This window comes from Ziziphus jujuba, chromosome 3 (genome assembly GCF_031755915.1).
Source record: "Ziziphus jujuba cultivar Dongzao chromosome 3, ASM3175591v1".
NCBI lineage: Eukaryota > Viridiplantae > Streptophyta > Magnoliopsida > Rosales > Rhamnaceae > Ziziphus > Ziziphus jujuba.
The window spans coordinates 28297676-28314090 of record NC_083381.1 but is presented as its reverse complement, the minus strand read 5'-3'; the positions used below and the strand labels follow the sequence as shown (position 1 = coordinate 28314090).

Genomic DNA, 16415 nt, shown 5'->3' with positions numbered 1-16415 from the left:
CTATGTTCATCTCCGAGTGTGGTTGGTAAAAGTGTTCTTTCTCATCACACGTCATGTACTCAGAGACCAACAGTGTTTACTTGGTTTCCCCTCTCGTGCCCTGTTTCGAAAGAGAGAGAATAAGGATGAGAACCATTCATTTTCGGCTTCAAATTAAAGATTGCTTACTACAAGGTGAAAAACTGGAAAATATAAATTGAATAACACATGCAAGATAAAAAAGATAGTCAAAGTTGCAATGACTTCGAACTAAACTAGTATTTAAATAACCACCAACGGTAGTAATTTAGCAGGAGAGCATCACACCTGTGGTTCCAAGGTAAGCACCATTATTTTTTTGGATGGTCCCTGCATAGTGCGTCTTAAATGGTCCCATGCCACAATGGCGTGTGGCACTTATCTATAGCCTTATGCATATATTATTATCAGGAAGCATCTTCTTTTATTTTAATTAAAAAAACAAAAAAACAAAAAAACAAAAAAAAAAAAAACCTAGTATTTAAATAATGACAAAACAAGGCCTAAGCTGGGTTGGAAACAAAAATTGCAGTAAGAATAAGTCGAGCAAAATTGAAATATAGAAAACTTTAACAAAATAAAAACCAGAATCCAAACAGTTAAAATAGAATGTGCAGGAAAATAAAAACTGTATTGAAACATTTTTATATTGATCTTTAGTGTTGATGATATTAAAGATTAATATGCATAACCTTAGAATCTGCAAGCAAAGATAAACAAGTGTTAAACTCTATGTTGCAAAAGATTCATATGTTTTTAAAGTTAAAACTTTTATTCTTATGATAATACAAAAAAAGATTTAAAGGGAGTTACATAGGAAAAGTTGTCCTTTAAACCTTTTATTCTTATGATAATCCAAAAGAAGATTCAAAGGAAGTTACACTGGAAAAGTTACTTCCTTTACAGCAGGAAAGATGATTAGACTGAACCAAATTGAATTTCACCATGTGTACCATTTTTGTTCCTTTTCGTTATTATTTATTCGGTATTTTGTTTTTATACCTGAACATTCACTATCTGCACACTCTCAGATATAATTATCAGATAAATGTAAAAGCTACTTTTGCAGGGTAACAACATAAGATTGGCATATAATTTAACCATAAGATGTGCATGAAAAAAATAATTTTTAATGGTGTATTATTCGATATATATATATATAAACTGAAAAAGTTAGTAACATCAAAGTATAAAAATAAGAAGACATTTCCTCAGTTAACAAACAAACGATAATGAATAAAGGAGTTTCGTGAACACAATTAGTAGTCAAAGTTGGCGGTGAAAAATTGAGAAACAAAGAAAGATAATGGAGACAATTAATCTGTTTGCTTTCGCAACGAAATAGTCAAAGATTCATACATACCCTCTTTTCTAGTTACAGACCTTGTTGAAATAGGTAGATCTGTTTTCCCACTCACTTTTTTCTTAAAAAATAATATCCTAGTCCTAAAGAATCCCTATTTGTATTTGAAACTTTATAACATCCCTATTTGTATTTGAAACATTTTAGCAATCATAGTCTATTCTCTAAGATGTGAAACTTTTTTCTGCAGAATATATAATTTTTTTTTTCTTTTTGCTTGGGAAAATAAAAAAGCAAAGATGCCTCCTAATAGTATCATAAGCATCGGGCTCTAGCTTTGTGACATGTGGTATTGTAGCATGGGATCATCCGATGCAATAATAGAATTTGCCAAAAACTCAAACCTAACCCGTGGACTCATAGGTATAAAGGTATAAAGACTGAGGGATTTCTTTCAGCTAAACTACCACCCTATGTGGTTATATAATTTCTTATTCACACCATGGTTGGTAACGTACAATCATATTTCATAACGCATATATAATATAAGGTTGAAATTCTTATAATGTTTCCACATGATTCACAAGGTTGGGAATACGACACTGAAAATTTTATTTTTGATATTAAAAAAAAACAAAACAAAAAAAAGGTTCCCCTGTCTTTTATCTGTTATGTTTCCACATGGGGTGTTTATCCTCCACATGTTCATATTTTATCAAAACATCATAAACTTAAAGTTTTTTTGGTGAAGCAAAAGGATAATGTTTGTATATACTTTTCAAAGTGGTGGATCCAATCTAAAGTGACTATACCATCAACTTTAATTTTTATATTTTATCTTTTGGTAGTATCATAACCATCAGGTTCTGGTCCTGCATCATGCGACATTATGGCATGGGACCATTCAAAATAATAATGAGACTTGCCAAAATTCGAACCCCAACTCCCGAACTTGCAGATATGAAAGCTTAGGGTTTACTTCCGCTAAACTACCATTCTAGGTGGTTGTATAATTTTTTATTCGCACCATGGTTGGTAACATACAATCATAGTTCATAAAGCATACATAACATAAGGTTGAAATTCTAAAAGTGTTTCCACATGATCCACAAGGCTGGGAATACGACACTGAAAATTTTATTTTTGATATTATAAAAAAAAAATAAAAATAAAAAAAAAGGTTCCCCTATCTTTTATCTGTTATGTTTCCACATGGGGTGTGTATCCTCCACATGTTCATATTTTATATAAACATCATAAACTTAACATTTTTTTGGTGAAGCAAAAGGATAACGTTTGTATATGCTTTTCAAAGTGGTGGATCCAATCTAAATCTAAAGTGACTAGACCATCAACTTTAATTTTAATCTAAAGTGACTAGACCATCAACTTTAATTTTAATATTTTATCTTTTAATAGTATCATAAGCATCAGATCTTGGTCCTGTATCATATATATGGTATTGTAGTATGGAATTATACGAAATAATAACGGTACTTGCCAAAATTCAAATCTTAACTTCCAAACTCGCATATATAAAGGCTCAAAGGCTTACTTCCGCTAAGCTAATATTCTAGGTGGTTGTATAATTTTTTATTTGCACCGTGCTTGGTAACGTACAATCATATTTCATAAAGCATACATAACATAAGGTTGAAATTCTGAAAGTGTTTCCACATGATTCACAAGGCTGGGAATACGACATTGAAAATTTTATTTCTGATATTAAAAAAATAAAAAATAAAAAAAAGGTTCCCCTGTCTTTTATCTGTTATGTTTTCATATGGGATGTGTATCCTCCACATGTTCATATTTTATCAAAACATCATAAACTTGACGTCTTTTTGGTAAAGCAAAAGGATATCGTTTGTATATACTTTTTCAAAGTGGTGGATCCAATCTAAAAAGACTAGAACATCAACTTTAATTTTTATCTTTTATTTAATTAATTAAAATACGCAAAATGCGTAGCCAACAATCCTCCAAAATATGAACAGTTAAAGTTGTTCAATAATTAAGATGGTTTTTTCTTTTTTTCTTTTTTTATTTTTTCCTCCCCAACAGTTCATGAGAAAGTTGCCGCTTGAAAAGAGATGCATGTTGAAAGCTGCAGAATATGGCACCCCAATTTAAGACTTCAATCTTTAAGAAGATTGGAAGGCCTGTAGTATTCTCTTTTGCTGTCTTCATTGTCGTTTTCATTCTGTTCACTTCTTCTTCTTCTGCTAATGCTCCAAGGGTTGATAGAAGTCTTACCAGAACTACACAGGAACAAGAAGCAGAGGCCCTTCTCAAATGGAAAGACAGCCTTGATAATCAAAATCATTCCTTTCTCTCCTCATGGAAGCTGCTTCCTCAGAGCTCAACACCACCACTCACTAATTCTTCCAAAAACTTTGGAAGAAAAGGTAGCAACAGCACTTGTGAGTGGGTCGGAATCACTTGTGATGAGTTTGGAAGTGTCATTCATATAAACCTTAATGGTAGTAGTCTGAGAGGTACGCTCCAAAGTTTCAGTTTCGCATCTTTTCCAAACTTATTGTCCTTTGTGCTATACAACAACTCACTTTATGGAAGTATCCCGTCCCACATCGGTAACCTTTCGAGACTCACCAACCTTGACTTGCATATGAACCTTCTTTCTGGATACATTCCATCTGAAATAGGCCTTCTAACAAGCCTAAGATACCTTTATTTGGATTGGAATTACTTAAATGGCTCTATTCCACAGGAAATAGGTATGTTCAATTCTCTTCAGACACTTCGTGCTTCAAATAATAGTCTTTCAGGTTCAATCCCTGCATCGGTTGGAAACTTGAGTAAGTTGCTCATTCTAGATCTTCGTAATAACAGAATTTCTGGATCCATCCCTTACGAGATCGGTAAACTTAAATCTCTCACCGAGCTTTGCTTGCTAAAAAACCATCTCACCGGCTCAATCCCTCCATCTATTGGAAACATGAGCGAGTTGATCCATCTGTATCTTCATTTAAACAACATTTCGGGATCCATTCCTCATGAAATAGGACATCTCAAATCTCTCAGAGGACTCAGTCTGATGTCCAACTATCTCAGTGGCTCAATCCCAGCATCCATTGGAGAACTCAAATCACTCAGGGACTTAAGTTTGTTCAACAATAACATTGTGGGTTCTATTCCTCTAGAAATGAACAATCTAACAGATCTATAATTTTTTCAAGTGGGAAATAATTTCTTGACTGGCTATCTTCCCGAAAATATTTGTCTTGGTGGGAAGCTTATGTGGTTTGGAGCATTTAATAACCATTTAAAAGGTTCCATTCCAAAAAGCATGAAAAACTGCAGTACCTTAGTCACAGTTTCAATTGAAGGGAATCAATTAACTGGAAATATATCACAAGTGTTTGGAATATACCCGAAATTAAATTATATGGACATAAGTAACAAGAAGTTCGTCGGTAAACTTCCTGGAAGCTGGGGACAATATGGTAAACTTACAATGCTCAACATCTCCAACAACAAAGTTTCTGGTGGGCTACTTCCCGATCTTGGCAAAGCTAGTCAATTACATGTACTTGACATGTCCTCCAATCTTCTAGCAGGAAAAATTCCCAAGGAATTGGGACAGATGAAATTGTTGTACATCCTCAAACTCAATAATAACAAACTTTCTAGCAACGTTCCTGAAAAAATTGGAATGTTATCCAATCTTGAACAGCTTGATCTTTCAGCAAACGGACTGAGTGGACCAATTCCCATAAGTTTGGAAAAGTGTTCAAAACTACTGCACTTGAACTTGAGAAGCAACAATTTCAGTGGGAAAGTTCCCTTTCAGATTGGAAATTTGCATGCTCTCCAAAATCTTGATCTTAGTCACAACTTGTTGACAGGAGACTTGCCTATGGAGCTTGGGCATTTGCGCATATTAGAAACATTTAACCTCTCGAACAACAGCTTCTCCGGCTCAATTCCATCCACGTTTAAAGAGATGTTGAGCTTGACATCTATTGATGTATCCAACAATCAGCTAGAAGGTCCTGTTCCTGGCATCAAAGCCTTCATTGAGGCCCCCGTAGCAGCATTGGAAAACAATAAAGGCTTGTGTGGCAAGCATACTAGTCTGAAGCCTTGCCCCACACGCAGAAAGAAAAATAGCGATGGAGTTTTAATACTGGTCATAATCTCTATCTCCAGCACTGTAACTATGTTGTTTATCCTTGTGGGGGTCATGTTTTTTATTTGGCAAAAGAGAGAGATGAACAAGGATGAGCCAACAGAAGCACCAACTGTAACTTTCTTTGCAACATGGAACCATGATGGGAAAAAGGTGCATGAAGAAATAATCAAAGCCACGGAGAACTTTGACTCCAAATACTGCATTGGAATTGGAGGATATGGGAGTGTCTATAAAGCACTGCTATCAACCGGTCAGGTGGTTGCTGTAAAAAAATTCCATGAGGATGGAGGAATAGCTAGGGAAGAAGCTTTTGTAAATGAAATCAGTGTATTGACAAGAGCTAGACACAGAAATATCATTAAGCTCCATGGATTTTGTTTGCATTTGAGGCATTCATTTTTGGTTTACGAACTCATGGAACGGGGAAGCTTAGCAGACGTTTTAAGAGATGAAATGAAGGCAACAGAGCTGGGATGGAGAAAGCGGGTGAATATTGTTGAAGGCTTAGCGAATGCCTTATCATACATGCACCATGACTGCTCACCTGCCATAATTCATAGAGACATAACAAGCAACAATGCCTTATTGGATGCAGAATATGAAGCTCACATTGCAGACTTTGGCACGGCTAGAAATTTAGCACCTGAATCATCATCTAGCTGGAGTTCATTTGCTGGAACAGTCGGATATACAGCACCAGGTAAGTTTTCCAGTAATTCTCTTCTCCAAATCCTCCATGCTATGCATGCTTACTGAAAAGTGAATATATATTTCTTCACAGAGCTTGCTTATTCAACGCAAGCACATGACAAGGGCGACGTGTACAGCTTTGGAGTTGTTGCACTGGAAGTGATTATGGGAAAGCATCCAGGGGATCTCATCTCCTCTCTCTCAACGCCATCATCATCATCATCCTCATCACCACCACCATCAACACCTGCTGCTCATCAAATTCTGCTCAAGGATGTATTGGATCAGCGACTCTCACCTCCATTGAGTCACACAGCAGAGAAAGTTGTCTGCATTGGGAAGCTAGCATTTGCTTGTCTGCAACCAGCTCCACAGTCTCGGCCAACAATGAAGGAGGTGTCCAATAAGCTATCAACTTTGCTACCATCCAAGTTAAAGCCTTTCTGTTCCATTACATTAGTACAGCTTTTGAATCTCCCAACTTAAAACACTTCCTATATGGTTGGAATGTCTCCTTGTAATTATATTCTCTCTATGTTTGTGTGTATTTAGACTTTCCCCCCCCCCCCCCCCCCCCCCTCCCTATTTGAAATCTCAGCTGTGTTACCCATTAGAAAGTTATTATTCTATTGTTTTATTGCTGAATTTACATTAAAAAGACAGTGATGATGAATAGGTTTCACAATTCTGTCAGAAGTGGTTGGTACAATAATGAGTATTTTATTTCACGGGTTTTGGAATAACCTTCCTCAACAAAATTAATAAAAAAAGAAAAAAAAGAAAAAAAAAAAATCTTGGATCACTTTCGGCATGTGGAAATAAGTAATTCAAAAATTGCAAATGTTAAAAGCAAAGTGGCTTTCTTTATGACAATGATCCTAATTAGAATTTCCAGGATACTAAAACTGTTTTAGTTTTGCATAATATTTTGTATTCCAAAATCTAGGAAAAAAATTCTATGTTTTTATCGACATTGTATAATTAAGCGAAACATTTTCTTTTAATTTTTTAATTTTTTAATTTTCTGTGGTGTGAACATTTCTAACATGTCTAAGTTACTTGTTTTTAATTGAGTTAAAAAAATTAAAAAAAAATAAAAAAAAGGGAAAAAGAAATGATAGAGATATATATATATATATATATATAACAGAAAAAAAAAAAAAAAAACGTGGTCAGTGGGCGTGAAGACCCGCAGTCCAGTTGGCGTATGAATAGATGTTCGTTGCAGACGAACCCACTCGCATTCAGAACTCAACTCTGCCGTCTACCAACTGAGAGCTCTGAGATGGCGGGTAATCTCTTTCTCTCTCTCTCTCTCTCTCTTAATTATCAAAGTTTCACCTATGAAAGTTGACTGAAATTCATTATGGTAGGGCGGCGATTGGGTAGGGAAGGAGAGAAGACGAGGAAGAGAGGAAGGGCGTGCGTCGTCGTTTTGGGAGACATTGGCCGTAGCCCTCGTATGCAGTTTCATGCTCTCTCTCTCTCTCGTCAGGTACCCCTTTTTTTTTTTTTTTTTTTCTTTTTTCATTCCAGTTTTTCTTACTTAGTGTGAAAATCATCCATTGAACTGTTTAAAAGCGGAGAATTTTGATGGGTTTCTTGACCGTTTTCCAATTTTGGGAATACTTTTAGAAACGTGTATGAAAAATAAAATAAAATAAAATAAAGAAAGAAAAAAGAGAAACAATTTCAATCCAATCCCTTGTATATAATCACTTTCAAGTCTGTTTTGCAAAAGAAAATGATTTACTAGAATTAGAAGGTGTTCGTATCTCCAAAGTTTAGATAACGATGAGACTTCCAATAGTTGATGACTTTGCCATTTTCCTAGCTTATTTGACCTTTGTCTATGGTAATGACAATGATTAGGGATTGGGTGGTGGTGGAGGGTGTCTCTCTGCTATCTGTATATTTCTATGGATAAACTCTGTGACTTCCTTCTTTTATGCCATGCTTCGTTTTAAACTGAGTAAAGTACCAGCTAATAGTTCTTGTATTAACCAGCATCGGCTTCCTCTTTAAATCCTAATAACAATCAAAGATGCAGGTTCAAAATTCATCTTCATTGAATTTGATGGCAGATGACCGCTAACAGCAACGTTGATGTTGTTGGGAAAATGTGATACTAAAGATTCACTTCTTTTTTCTTTTTCTGTTTTTTTTTTAATGTTATTTACTAATATTTTGGTCCTTTTAATTGAGAAAAGTGTTAGTTGTGATTATTTGTGTGATTCTATACTGGGTTTTTGAATGTGCTAGTTGGTTAGATGAACCTTATCTTGATTTGCAAATTATGGAATTACAATATATAAATGCCTAGCTTGAACGGGAAGGAAGTAGGACACTTCTAATGATCTGCAACAATATTTGGTAATAATTGTTGATGTGGATGTGGAGTAAGCTGAAACAGTCAGCCTTTCAATCTGATAGCGAAATAATGGGTCTAATTGTAGTTATTTTCTGAAGCCATTTGGACATTTATATCACTTTTTCCCCTTAAATTTTGATATTGCATTGGCATCTGCTCATGCGTGGTTCATCTATCATCTTTCAATTTGCAGGCATCTTTGCAAGTGGACATTGTTGGTTATGGAGGTATGCTTTTTACATAATGGATACATTTTTGGTTAGGAGTTTTCACTTTTTGTATAATTCGGGACTTACTGTAGATATGCACTAGTTTAGTTCAATATCAATGCTCTGAAGTTAATGAAAACTTTTGTGAATGCAAGTGATGTGTCAATCACTATTGGGAAAAAGAAATATAAAATATAGAGACCATTGCTTTTGCTTTTGATGCCTATAACTTGTAACCTAGAAGAACAAGGATTTCAGTATGAGAGTTTTAAAAAATTTCTTGGTTTGAGTATATACGTCTTTAAGAAATATCCTGTTTTAAGTTTTCTGTAATGTGTGCTTTTTATTAATAAAGTAAAAATTTCTTTAAAAAACAATAAAAGAATCTTCCAGAAATATCTTGCAGCTTTCCTCTCTTCTTCAATGTTACATTGGACAAGGATTGTACCTCAAACCAAATTGTTTCTCATCATGTTAACGTTTTTAATTTTAAATTTTAAATTTTAAAGAGAGCTTGATATGATAGGCTGGGGTTCACCAAGCTATCCCATCCAGGAACAAAAATTATTTCTTCTGCTATTGCATATATTGTAATTGAATGAAGGAGAGGAGGAAGCTAACACAAAGTGATCTTTTGAATATCTTATAGTAACTTTTTCCTCTTCTTCTTTTTTCCCCTCCTTTTTTTAAGAGAAAATTTAACTTCAGTAATATAAAACTAGGGAAAATACTATTGACCTCCCTGAGTAACTTGGTTCCAAAAAAATTGAAACATATTTTTGAAGATAGACACAATATGTACTTTTATGCAGGATAGAATTGAACTTTTTATTTCTTTATTATCTACATTTTCTTAGGAATTTGAAGAAATATATATATATATATATATATAAAGGGTAATGCTACGGTGCGGTCCGTCCGCATGCTGACCCCCATCAAAGTTGACGCTTTTAAGAAAGAGCGTCGGCTTTGCTGTTATACAGACACAGCAAAAGCCGATGCCTTTTCTAAAAAGCATCGGCTTTGGGGTGGGTCCGTATGCGGATGGACCGCATCGTAGCCGAGCCCTATATATATATATATATATATATTTCTTTTTGTGCTTCATTCAGATGGATATTTGTAGTTTAGCCTAAATTTTGATGTTTTCTTTTTTTGATAGGTATTTTTATCCTCTCAAGACTTCATAATTTCATTTATATTTCTATTGGAAAATAAAATAAATTAAAAAATGAAAAATAAATAAATAAATAACAAAAAGAAGAAAGATCTGATGCCAAAAATTGTGGTCTAGTCTAGTAATTTTAGTAATTCCTATAATACATTTCAATCAGTAAATGTGATTAAAAGCCAAATATAATACCATTTTGGACAACTGCTAGGACAGGTTTCTTTCCCTCATGGATTTTTATAATTGTACAAGGGTGTTTAACCCGGCTAATTTATATCAATTGGACAGGTTCTGAACCTTATTCTGCTATATTGGAGCATCAATCAATTAATATATACAAGATGGTACTGTTTATAGACTTTCCTATCAGAATAACGATATTTTATTACCATCAGCTGTATTTTGTACAGAATTATAGTTGAGATTAAAGTTTCTTTGTGATTTGATTTGCAGAAGCAGTGGCCAAAATTTCTACAAGGCCTACCCTGGATATTTAAACCTTTTGTGCTTTTGCTCAAGCCACTGATTCAGTTTTTGGTGCTTCTTTGGTTTCTTTGTTTTAAAGTAGCTGCTCCTGATGTATTTCTAGTGCAGGTAAGCTTACATTCTCTTTGTTGAGAAAGCTAGGGTTCTGTTGAGAAAGCCAGGGTTCTGTTCAAAAACACTATCTGCTATGCATGCTTGTTTTCTATAATAACAGCTGACAGTTATGTAGAAATCGACATTGAACTGCTTTTATTTTGTTATGAGAATTTTTCATGTAGCAACCTCTATTATACACGTAAACATACTTATAAACGTTTGAGTTCGTGTATTTAGGTGGATCGTAGTTGACATAATTTACTGGCGTTGTATTAGATATCCACCTAGAAGTTTCTGTTTGCATATAAAGCCAAGTGGCATCTCTTTGCTTCAGTAGGAAGATAGTTGGGATTTTAAATCTCATAATGCTTGGGGGAAAAGTTGGGGTGGAAGTGGGCGAATTTAGAGCTTTTATTAGGTGGCAGTGTTGTATGGCCTAGTATCGAGGGCAACATATGTTAGTGCAGAATTGTCGGTTCCATGTTAAAACTACTAGTATTAGTTAAGTGTCTTCCTTTATTATATCTTCACCTTATGGTTACTCTTAAATCTTGCTTTTCTCTTTCTTGTTCTTTTTGAATGCATCAGACTTTTTTTCTTTTTTTTTTTTTTTTCAGCTGAGGAACTTTAAAGTCAATCAGAAACATTTTTCTCATTCTGTGTGTTTGGGCTTATCTCTCTCTGTTACAGTTATCTCTCTCTGTTACTCTCTCTATGTGCCACATGAGTATTTTTGCATTTCAGTTTTCTGTTATGTGAAACTCTCAGTCTGAAAAAAGGGTTTCATTATTTGTGTATCAATTTGCTAATCATTCAGATGTTCATTACTTTTACCCAAAATGGACAATTCTTAATGCATTTTGCCTCTGCAGAATCCACCTTCTGTTCCTACTTTAGTGGCAGTAAAATGGGCAAGCTGGCTCAGGGGCTCTGCATTTATTATTGATTGGCATAATTTTGGATACACATTGTTAGCACTGTCACTTGGAAGAAGCAGTCGATTTGTGGCAGTATATCGTTGGTATTCATTCACACCCTTCTAGACATTTTTTATGAGGCCTGTTTTTGTCGGCCTGTTTTTGTCTGTGCGCCTGATGTGAGTTTCTGTTGCCTGCTTAGGTTTGAGAGGCGTTACGGAAAGATGGCAGATGGTTCCCTATGTGTAACAAGGGCAATGCAGCATGAGTTGGCACAAAATTGGGGAATTAAGTAAGATGGGTCAGCACAATATTCACAATTTCTGCAGTCTGCTTTAGAACTTCAATTTAAAGAGACATGTAGATTCTTATTTTTTGTTCTTCAATTTAATAGAGCCACAGTTCTATATGATCAGCCTCCTGAGTTTTTTCATCCTGCCTCGCTTGAGGAAAAGCATAAGGTACATCAGTGATTTCATACTAGTTTTCAGAGTTTCTTGAGTTGGTAAGTTAACATAATCTGTGGACCATTTGTAGCTGTTCTGCAGATTAAATAAAAACCTGACACAACCACATGGCGTCCATGATTGTGCTATGATTGGTAATTTTTAAAACCTATAGGGTTGCATCTCTATTTTTCATCAAAATTAGAATCATTGATTAACCATTTTTGTAGGAGCTTTTGATTTCAGGAACAAGGACCTAAATGACACACTATTCACCACTATGGTTGGCACAGACATTGTTTTGAAGCCAAACAGGCCGGCAATCGTTGTTAGCAGTACTAGCTGGTGAGCTCTTTTATTCTGAATTATATGCTTTTATATGTGCATTGAAGGACTGTATTTACTCCAACTATATAAGATCTTGGAAACAGGTTATTTTATGTTTGCAGTGGCCTTATCTTCTAAACTAACAGCAGTACGTAGAATTTAATAAGTAGTTCTTTTCATTATAATTCTGTTAGATGCGTATATAGAATTTGGTGTGGTAGTTTGAACTGCAAGATTAGTCAACAATCCCATTAAATAACAATCCCATTAAATAATAATACTCTCTATTATTTTATTCTTAAAATTGATTATTTTCTTGTAATGATAAGATTGTTAATGATGTAGAAAACTGAATTTTGAGACAAGACAAGATACAAATTTCAGGCATTGACAATTCTTTACAGGACTCCAGACGAAGATTTCGGCATTCTCTTGGAAGCAGCTGTGATGTATGATAGACGTGTTGCTGCAATCTTAGATGAAGATAATTCTACCAAAGAAGATCTTTGGAAAGAAATGCAGAATGGGAAGCAAGACTTGTATCCTAGACTGTTGTTTATTATCACTGGTAATATATATATATATATATATATATGTTTTCATATTTTAGTACATCATAATTTTTGCTTTTTGCCATGGGTGTTTTTGAACACTTTATGACCTGACCTGAGGGTTCTCATGAACTATGTAAAGGTAAAGGGCCTGAAAAAGAAAAATATGAAGAAAAGATAAGGAGATTACGCCTCAAACGTGTGGCATTTCGTACCATGTGGTTGTCAGCTGATGACTACCCCTTGCTCCTTGGTGGTTATTTATCTTCAACTGCTTGTGCATTGCCTATTGCGCCTTGTATTTAAATTTTCTTGGCTTTTTGTTTCTATGTACTCATTATAGTAATATTTACAGGATCTGCAGATCTTGGTGTGTGCTTGCATACTTCTTCATCAGGGTTAGACCTTCCCATGAAGGTACACCAGAAAAGTGAATATTTGCACGTGAAAAAAAAAAAAAAAATCATTTTCTAAATAAGCTCTCATTTAGTTTATGTCTCCAGGTTGTGGACATGTTTGGTTGTGGACTGCCTGTTTGTGCTGTTTCCTACTCATGGTAAACCCTTTTTGTGAGTCCTTTTAGTATTTACTGTGGTTTTTGGTTTATTTAGTGCACTAAAATTTGATGTTTCGGCTATGGTAATTTTGCTCCTAAGCATCAAGGAGCTAGTTAAAGTTGAGAAAAACGGCCTTCTGTTTTCATCCTCTTCAGAGCTAGCTGATGAACTTGTGGTAAGTTAGTCGATATGGTTGGTATGCTGTGCTTTTATGAATTACTATCAGATATTTGTTAGTCTTGACCGTCATTAATTTAAGATCATAACATGATCAGGAGTAGGAAAGGATACTTAAACTTATCTCGATTGATTATCCATTAAAGTAGGATTCAGGTTTGGGTTTGGTCAACTTTGAATAGCAATCCTCTGGGTTAAATGCTTAAGACATGTTTCTGTGCCTTTGCACAGTAATCAACTTCAATATTTTATGCAATTCTGATTCAGTTTGACTGCGTGAATGATGTTGTGTTGACTTCCTCTTTATGTGCGTGCTTTAGATTTTTGTTGGAGGTCAATTGCATGAAAGTGTGCTTGTTTCTAACTTGTACACCTTTAAGTTTGCCAATTGTATGTTTTCTGTTTGTTAAGCCAGTAGGCATACTGTTTCAGCTACTTGAGTCCATTTTTATATTGTAGCATTGTTGACCTTATGTTGAGGCTTATAGCTTTTTGGTTAGGTTTTCTATTGGATCTAAGAGGTAGGTAAATTCGTTGGCAGTAACTTTGGTCCCCTTATCTGACAAATTTATGCTACTTCTGTAGTTTAAGTTTTATCTGCTTCATCTTCGTCTGCCTAGTTATAAGATGAAATATGTTTCCTTCTCCTTTACCACTTTTAGAGATAAAATAGCGTATCTAAGTAATTCTTAGGAGTTTGAGGAAAGGTGGGCGTGATAGGGGGTGATGCAATCTTTTCTCTGGCTTGCTCTTCCAAATCCTATTTTGGTCTGCAGCAACATAATCAGTGTTATTGAATTTGACTGTATTTTCTTTGGTGTTTTTGGGGCACTTTGCATATTCAACTATTTGTTACTGGATAAACTAACTGGTGCAATATTAATACAATTTGCTTGATAGCATAAAAGATTCAGATTATTGTACTGACGTGTTTTCATTAATCTTAATTTATTTTGTTGGTGAACCCTGCACAGGATCTCTTTAAGGGTTTTCCAGATGTATGTGATACGTTGAAGTTGCTTAGAAATGGTGCTTTGGAAACGGGGTCTTCTGCAAGATGGGCTTCTGAGTGGGAAGAAAATGCCAAGCCATTAATATTTGAGGCATGTCTAATATATCTCTGTGTGTGTGTGTTTCTATAAATCTCAATTGTAATAAGTGGTATCAATTAAAATTTTCTCCTGGTAATGAGACGGTTTTACAAATCTGATTACCTTCTTTGGGCCATCAAGTTTAAAGCATTACTATCCTGATGGCCTAACTATTGGTAATTAAATTGTATATTAGTTCTGCATTTTCTTTATTTTCCACGGGCCTAAATTTTCATCCGCCTAGTATTCTTGTTCATGAACCTGATGATTAGGTATTTGAACTTGCAGGTTATCTCTAAAAGTGTCAGCTGAGATATGGTATGCAGTTGAAACTTTTTGGTCGATAAGGTATATCAACAATACTATATACTAAGTTAATCATCCCATTATGTTCAAAAGCATAGTTTTCTAGATACAAATTTTTCCATTGCCAGTTAGATTTGTCGGAGATACAATTACCTTTTCAGGTGTTCATGTTGTACTTTGATCTACTGAAAATGAGCTTGTGTAGTATTTGAATATCAAATTGTACAAATTCAAATATCCAAATGCATGAAACTTGAGTTAAAAAAAAAAAAAATTATATATATATATATATATATATGCTAGAAATACTTTGTTGTTTGAAATTGTGATCAGATCAGCAACTTAGTACTGGACTAATAGAGAGAGGATATTGTGGAAGCAAATCTCATTTTGGTTTAAACGTAGCTTGTTGAGTGAGTTTATATGGTTTAAGGTTTAACTATTATGTGGTGAGAATTTCATAAGAGAAAATCCAACAGTTTGTAATTGAAATAAGAAAATTTTGACCCGACCTATCCTAAGCACTTGACCTTCTAAGCTAGGTTTAAATGGTTGAACACGTTTTAGCTCAATTTAAGCATAATATATCATTATAATTTCAAGATGTGAAAGGTTCTGAAACTCCCATTGACTTAAATTTTGTATCTCCAAAACAGTAATGATAATAATATTATTCATTGCAATAAAACCTCCATAATCGATGATGAATAATCTAGCTAAATAAATAAAATTATTCTGTTCCAATTTAGAGTGACGTATTAAATGAATAAATTTGTTAAATGCATAAGATAATAATTTTTTAAAAAAATCTTTTATGGCCATTGAATATATAAATTAGTAATTGATTAAATTTGTAAAAAATAAACAATATATATAAACATTTGCCGTCATAAGAGGGGAATTTTATTTAATACATTAAAAAAATAAAAAATAAAAATAAAAATAAAAAAACGTATGCATCTAAGGTTTTTAGCATTTCTCCAAGATACATAAGAAAAAGATATAAAATTTGACATAAAAATTGGTCAATGATTTTTCATAGGTAGTGAGTTGAACAATTTCATTTATTAGAGAGATTTCTTTTATTAGTATACTTTTCCGTATGGTGAAATTTTTTATATTGATTTTTTTTTCTTTATTTATTGATTGAATGGTGATCAATCCTGTGATTGTAGATTTGATGAAATTTAATTGATTTTTTTCCTTATTAATATATATTATAGAATTAGTAAAACTCAAATAGTATTTAATTAATAAATATTTATTTATCGATAAATCAATAAATTATTCATTTATTGATAAATCAATAATCTTTTTAAATGAGTAATATTTCATAATCCCATATATATTCATTTCATTTATAGAGGCAATCTTGAAATATTTTCTCAAACATTATTGAAGCATGCAAAGCGAAATCACACAGCATGTTCGCTGTCAACTAGCAATCTTTAGGCTCATGCGTTTAAGGTCCTGAACAATTAACTATGTTTATTTTAAACAATCTAGGACATAATCTTCACTAGTTTCTTCTCCCAGTCTTCAT

At 33.9% G+C, this 16415-nt stretch overlaps 2 protein-coding genes across 9 annotated transcripts; both read left to right on the top strand.

The window, feature by feature from the left end:
* The first annotated feature begins 3437 nt into the window (after positions 1–3437).
* Positions 3438–4511, top strand: LOC107423362 (probable leucine-rich repeat receptor-like protein kinase At1g35710). The gene has a single exon (XM_016032908.3). It carries the CDS (start codon positions 3438–3440, stop codon positions 4509–4511), a length of 1074 nt encoding a protein of 357 aa, XP_015888394.3.
* Positions 4512–4580: 69 nt separating this feature from the next.
* LOC107423363 (UDP-glycosyltransferase TURAN) lies at positions 4581–15151 on the top strand. 8 transcript variants are annotated; one of them, XM_048477944.2, is made up of 17 exons: positions 7301–7459; positions 7541–7662; positions 8732–8765; positions 10207–10262; positions 10372–10512; positions 11373–11521; positions 11620–11709; positions 11812–11878; positions 11955–12018; positions 12094–12208; positions 12595–12758; positions 12884–12994; positions 13097–13158; positions 13245–13297; positions 13398–13473; positions 14450–14578; positions 14855–15151. In XM_048477944.2, the coding sequence occupies exons 1-17, from the start codon at positions 7375–7377 to the stop codon at positions 14876–14878; spliced, it is 1542 nt and encodes a 513-aa protein (XP_048333901.2). In that variant the 5' UTR covers positions 7301–7374; the 3' UTR covers positions 14879–15151. The 8 variants fall into 8 exon arrangements, 4 of the variants coding, with proteins under 4 accessions (XP_048333903.2, XP_048333902.2, XP_048333904.2 ...); XR_007242179.2 differs by lacking the exon at positions 13398–13473 and having other exon boundaries at positions 7300–7459; XR_007242180.2 differs by lacking the exon at positions 14855–15151 and having other exon boundaries at positions 7300–7459; positions 13232–13297; positions 14450–14494.
* Positions 15152–16415: the final 1264 nt, after the last annotated feature.

What these genes read in the sequence shown, in the direction of transcription:
- LOC107423362 (XM_016032908.3), top strand. Translation starts at nt 3,438, where the DNA reads ATGGCACCCCAATTTAAGACTTCAATCTTTAAGAAGATTGGAAGGCCT.
- LOC107423363 (XM_048477944.2), top strand. Translation starts at nt 7,375, where the DNA reads ATGAATAGATGTTCGTTGCAGACGAACCCACTCGCATTCAGAACTCAA. An exon ending in TTTGTGGCAGTATATCGTTG is followed by an intron (nt 11,522 to 11,619) that starts GTATTCATTCAC and finishes TTGCCTGCTTAG; the next exon opens with GTTTGAGAGGCGTTACGGAA. An exon ending in ACTGTTGTTTATTATCACTG is followed by an intron (nt 12,759 to 12,883) that starts GTAATATATATA and finishes AACTATGTAAAG; the next exon opens with GTAAAGGGCCTGAAAAAGAA.